This window comes from Oncorhynchus clarkii, chromosome 27 (assembly GCF_045791955.1).
Source record: "Oncorhynchus clarkii lewisi isolate Uvic-CL-2024 chromosome 27, UVic_Ocla_1.0, whole genome shotgun sequence".
In the NCBI taxonomy this organism is placed as follows: domain Eukaryota; kingdom Metazoa; phylum Chordata; class Actinopteri; order Salmoniformes; family Salmonidae; genus Oncorhynchus; species Oncorhynchus clarkii.
The window spans coordinates 29,496,231-29,502,230 of NC_092173.1; the positions used below are offsets into that span (position 1 = coordinate 29,496,231).

General features: G+C 44.9%; 1 protein-coding gene across 1 annotated transcript in view; it reads left to right on the forward strand.

The window, feature by feature from the left end:
- The window catches only part of LOC139385653 (solute carrier family 25 member 36-A-like), a 29,131-nt gene extending 24,314 nt beyond the window's left edge, over positions 1 to 4,817 (forward strand). The window contains exons 5-7 of the mRNA XM_071130893.1: positions 902 to 968; positions 1,087 to 1,376; positions 1,576 to 4,817. Of these exons, the coding sequence (XP_070986994.1) occupies positions 902 to 968; positions 1,087 to 1,376; positions 1,576 to 1,769 (551 nt within the window). The 3' untranslated portion in view covers positions 1,770 to 4,817. The remainder of the gene's footprint in view (positions 1 to 901; positions 969 to 1,086; positions 1,377 to 1,575) is intronic.
- The last annotated feature ends 1,183 nt before the right edge of the window (positions 4,818 to 6,000 follow it).

Consider the following 6,000-nt stretch of genomic DNA (forward strand, 5'->3'; position numbering starts at 1 on the left):
ACACACACACACACACACTGGCCTTTTCTAGATGAGGAAATACATTCTCTAAATGATTATTTCTGCCCAGTGTCAGTGATCCTAGGAGCAATATGTTATGTAGCCTAGACTCCTGGCTTCTTCCCTTTTAGAATTTAGGTCAGTCAAGCAAGCTGGGCTTTTAAAGAGCACTGCGTGTTTCTGTAATAGAGGACCGGGGAGGAACGTGATCCAGATCCCTCCAGGTGTTTTTGACAGGTTTACGTTAACACCCTTTCCCTCTGAGCAGCATGGCTCGGTCCTTCCACCAGTCAAATCAAGGTCTGCCCAAATACTCCCTCTAGTGGCAACTCCATGAGGTGCAGCTACCTGTAGAACCAGTATTAGCCACAACAGGCTTCTTTCTCTCTGTGATGCAGGAGCTCAGGGAGGGGAATAGACTGGCTCTGGTATGAGACTGGTGTGTTGATAGGCTGGTGAGAAAAGAAGCCTGTTTGCCATTAGAGAGAGTTGTGATACAGAGAGCTCATTGGTACATCGTAGATATGTGCTACAGAGGGTTGTGTAGCCAAGTGGCATCGGCAGAGCTAGGAATAACCCTGAGATCAGTGTCAACATGACTGCCCGGCTAAAGCAGTCGAACACTGAAATTATGGAAGTGTAACCTTTACACACACTAACATGCTGTCATAACACAGATATCCTAGGCCTTGTCATACTGTGGTATGTTCATGAGCTCGTCTCTCTCTTAAAAACGTGTTGACCAGGTTAACAGTTCTTCATTTCTGATGGTTTTAAATTCCCTTTAGGGCTGATGGCCCAGAGAAGATTTGGACAGTTTTGTTCTACAGCTTGGTAGACAGACACTCCTGGTGTTGGTGGTGTTTGTCTGAATCATCAGAGCTCTTGTCCTTCCTCTCAGGGTTCACAGCCATCACAGCTACCAACCCTATCTGGCTCATCAAGACTCGCATGCAGCTGGACTCCAGGTAAACACACAGGTCTGAGTCAGTAGTGGCTAGAGGTGGATTTAGGATGTGGTGTCGGTGTACAGCGCCTTTTTTCGTCTGTACCATTAGTAAATCCTTTTCCGCCTGCCTTTCATAGGAACCACGGGGAGAAGCCCATGAATGCGTTTGAGTGTTTGCGGCGGGTATACCAGACAGAAGGCCTGCGAGGGTTCTACCGGGGAATGTCAGCGTCCTACGCTGGAATCTCAGAGACTGTGATCCACTTTGTCATCTACGAGAGCATCAAGCGGCGCATCCTGGAGGCCAAGGCCACGCAGCACATGGACGAGGAGGAGGAGTCGTCCAAGGATGCCTCAGACTTTGTGGGGATGATGCTCGCCGCTGCCACCTCCAAGACCTGTGCCACATCCATCGCTTACCCCCACGGTGAGGGCACTGCATCCTGGGAGCAGGAGGGTGGGAGTGATGGGGGGGTTTATAGTCCGTCATGTGTTTTGTAGTCCTTAGACTAGTTAGAACCTGTAGTTAGTATTGGTTCCAGTATGGAATCTAGTACTGGGAAATTATTTTAATTTTAAATGTACCAGGAAATGAGCGTGCTCCTCTCCTTTTCCCATCTTTACAGAAGTGATCAGGACCCGGCTACGGGAGGAAGGCACCAAGTACCGTTCCTTCTTCCAGACTCTGACCACGGTGCCCAAGGAAGAGGGCTACCGGGCACTGTACCGCGGCCTCACCACCCACCTGGTGCGCCAGATCCCTAACACCGCCATTATGATGTGTACCTACGAACTAGTGGTCTACATGCTAAACGGTTAAACGTTGTCCCTTGACCTACGACCCCAGATTAAACCCTAGAGAGAGATGGGTCTACGCCCCACGTTGGACCAATGGCACAAAGAGACCCCCAAGAAACAGGAGAGGGACCAGGTACTCATCTCTCACACCTCCAGTCCCTCCATCCTGTCTAAAACGAAAGCAAATTGTCCCAAAAGCACCCTGTTTTGGGATGGGGGTTGGGTTGTTTTCAGGGGTGCACGACACAGGAAGAGGGGTTGGTAGACAGGAAATCACCTTTTAAAGGTGTTTAAAAAGAAGCAGTGTCATTGAAAATGATTTCTTAGGAGCCCTTTCGCTCTCCTTTTCTTGCCCTCTCTTATTGTCTCCTAAATAAGCTTCTTTACAAGAGCATAGCTTACTGGAGCAGGTACAGTGGGAGAACATTTTAGTCTAACAATGCTAATCATTTCTCTGGTTTGTGTGTCAAGGGGGCAGTAGAGTAGAGGTAGTAGAGGCCTGTTGAGTGCAGGGAGGTCTTAAGAATTGGGTTGAAGGTTTGAGCGTGGTGGATAGGGGACCTGCCTTGCCTTGCGTGACAACTTCAACTGACCGGTATAGATGCACAATAGTGATGAGGAAGAGGAGCAAAGGTCAGATCAGCCCTTGTTTCTGGATCTCATTAAACCACAGTTGGACCGCAGGCATTCAGAACCACACACAGTGCTGGTCGGGTCCGCTTTGCACTCAGGACCAAGCCTGGTCCCCTCCACCCCAGGTCAGCAAGCTCACAGGTCATCCCTACAGCCAGGTCTAACCTAACCTCTGTGACTGGCTGGCCGGCCGGCCTTGACTAACACTAGAAGGCTTGAAACTGACTCATACAGCAGTCTTTACAGTGTTCTCTTTGTGTGGATGTTCTGTAAAGTGGGTGATAGTAAGAACCTTTTGACCCACTCCCTCATACCACCCAGACTGACCAGAATCATCCGCCATTTTAAACTACACAAGGAATAACTATGGGAGCATTGTCTCACATCAGATGGCAACTTTGTGTAAATATTCTAAGAGAAAATGCATAAAAAGTTTACAAACTTAACAAGACAATTATATGAAATCGTATAAATGTCTTCATAAGATGTAACATTGTTGCATTTTTCTACCCAGTCATGGGAGTTTAAACTGTTTTTTGGGAGATTGGAGGGTGAACCTCTGAACCCCAAGGTTTCCCCTTTGACATACAGTATTGTGTGACTCTTTCGGCACTTTTCTATAGACCTTCTCCGACCTCCAGTTGCATCTCTTCTTTCCCTGCCTCAGAATCCACGTGTTACCGATGAGACTCTGTCCGGTGTTCACTTTGGGAATAGATGGAATTCTCTTGTGTACGTGTGTGAAATGCTACACGATAAGGAGACCCTGTGTTGTCTATCCCCATACTTTATGCAGTATATGTGTGTTTACAAGTTGACTACAGTTTTTTGATGCCTTGCCTTAAACAGAAAGATGCTTGCTGTCTACTTCTTTCGACTCTATTTAGCTGGTTTTCCTGTTATTTTCTGATTGTTCTCACAGTTTCAAAATGACAATGTTCATCTCCTTGTTTACATTCAGTCTTGTGTAACCATAGAGACGACCTTACCTACTGACCTTTCCCCACTCACATGATATGAGCACAAAGAGCCTTCCCAGCACATGTAAGCATCACTGCAGCCATTCAGTCAAATATCCACAGGTCACACTAATGCTAGAAATAAGAATTAGGTTCATAACATGCTTACTGTACCTTAAGAGAGGGGTTTCACAACCACATTTTTAAGTTGCACCTGTATTCCTCTGTCTGTCTCACTTGTCATAATTCATGATGTTAAACATTCTATTCTTATTGACTTTAAAATGTCAATACATTTACCATTAATTTCTATTGGGTACAAAATAATCTGATACACAACCAAAACAAACAGCAAATGCATCAAACACATTTATAGTTATAATCTCAACGTAATCATTACGTGCTATGAATATGGGGCCAAATACTGAACTTTTTACTACACCTAAGTGCATTTGTCCCAATACTTTTAGTCCCCTAAAATGGGGAGACTGCCAAAACAACATGTCACTGTCCCAGTACTTGGAGCTCCCTGTATAATTAATATATTTTTTAATTGATCCCTGACATGTGCATGTTTCTACTCTGGGTCTGTGTGTGCCAATAACCAGAGACATTTGGTACACTGTTCTTTCACATGGCTCTGTTCTCATCTTGCCCCTGAATGTCTGAATTGTGTGTTCGAGAGCGTGTTTCCGTTCCATATGATTCTTGTCATGCCCTCTTTTGTTTTGTAGGTGTGTGTCAGAAGTATGCGCTGTCATTAATGGACTAACTGTTGTTCCTTTTCCATTTGTTTCCTCTAATTTGTGTTTTGTATTTGCTCATGAGGTCTTTGACGAGCCTCCTAGATGCGTGGCTGACTATGCATTCTTCTCACACTCCTGGTTTGTAAAACAAATTTCCATAAATGGGAAAGGCTGCTCGGGTCATGTGTGATTTGATTGTTTCCAGAAAATGTCTAACTTTTACCGGCAAGGAAAGAAACAGTTCACTAGTTTTTATAACCAGCAGATGGCAGTATTGACTTCAGGTGCCTGCAGCAAACTACCAAGTCCCTTATAACACACCCAAGTGTCCATTTGTATTAGTGGTATGTACGGGATACACCATCCAACTAAATGCTTACGTGCAGGTTCTTTCTTCAGTGCCAGGAACATAAAGTAAATGGCTCTGTAAAATATTTGATCATAAGTATAATACAGGAAGGCACAATTTATAGTCCAATATGTGTTTGAGGGGCAGGTGTTTAAATAGTGCAGTATTTAGCGATCATAAGAGTGTTGAAGTGGTGCTAAAAGAATGACTCATGGGTCTACTGATGTTGTCAGCCAGACACTGAACAGAAAAACAACCCTCCTACAACTCCATACATGTCCTTTCAGAGGAATTACCTTCACACAATACCCTCTACCACACGGTGGACGTGGAACGGCAGTGAGCTGCTCATTTGTCTTTCAATAAAGTCTACTTTCTTTCCATTCTTCATATGGTTGTCATTGATGTCGCAGCAACAATGTATTGTAATGTTGTTGAAAAGGGCAATGGTCCTTCTCTCCCCAGTCCATACTAACACTACTTCAGTAGATGTGATTTTCTGCTTTAGTTAATTGACAAGCCCCCAGGTCCATTCACAGGCCAGTGTGTTGTGACCACACCACAGCTCTGGGAAGACGAGGTACCATCCAGCCAACCTCGTGTTAGTGGTTCTGACAGTTGTAATCCATGCCTGCACTCACCACATTCACAGCTATTTAAAATGTGAATGACAGCTACCTACAGTAAGTAAAGGGCTATTTGTGTGTCAGTGGAGGACGGCTCATAATAATGTCCATAACGGCGCAAATGGAATGGCATCAAACACCTGGATACCATTCCAGTAATTACCATGAGCGTGTCCTCCTAAATTAAGGTGCCACCAACCTCCTGTGGTGTGTCCTGTCTACAGGGCTGACTACGAGGAGTCTGACCTATTTTAATGATCTTTAAACAACAGGTAAAGAGAAGTTTAGCTTTGAGAAGTCAAGCACTCATTCATTGGATCTGCCTTAGAGAGAACTTTTACACCACGCTCTGCAGAAGAAAATAACTAAACGAGTATACATTTCATCTTCCCTCCATGCAAGACAACAGCCCTTCAACCGCTACATTCTCCCCCCCACATGTCACTCACTACAGGATGAGAGGGAGGTAAAGGAGGAATGTTGATAGGACATCATGGAGTGTGAATGCAGTAGAATAGACAGGTGAGGGGAGAGATTACACCTTTCATTATGAAAGTGATGGAAAGAACAGGCATGAGAAAAAGGAGGAGAGTGCAGACAGTAATAATATGGATGATGGAAAGCTGCTTGGAGAGGGTGAGTAGTGGGGCGAAATGAATTGAGTAGGGAGAGGGGGAAGATTACAGAAAGGAGAGAGCCAATAGCCACTGTTGTTAGATTATACCCCAGTCAACTGGATAGACTAGAGCTCAATTGTAATCATAGCAGTGCAGCTGCCACAACACACTCAAGAAACAGGCTGTATCAAGGATAAGCCCCTTTTAAACAGGTCAAACAACTTCAGTTTTTATCCTGATTTGATCCTACGTTTCCGCGAGGGAGTAAATTCATTACGGAGTCGATAGTCCAATACCTGGTTTTAGCCTCACGAATTGTGGTG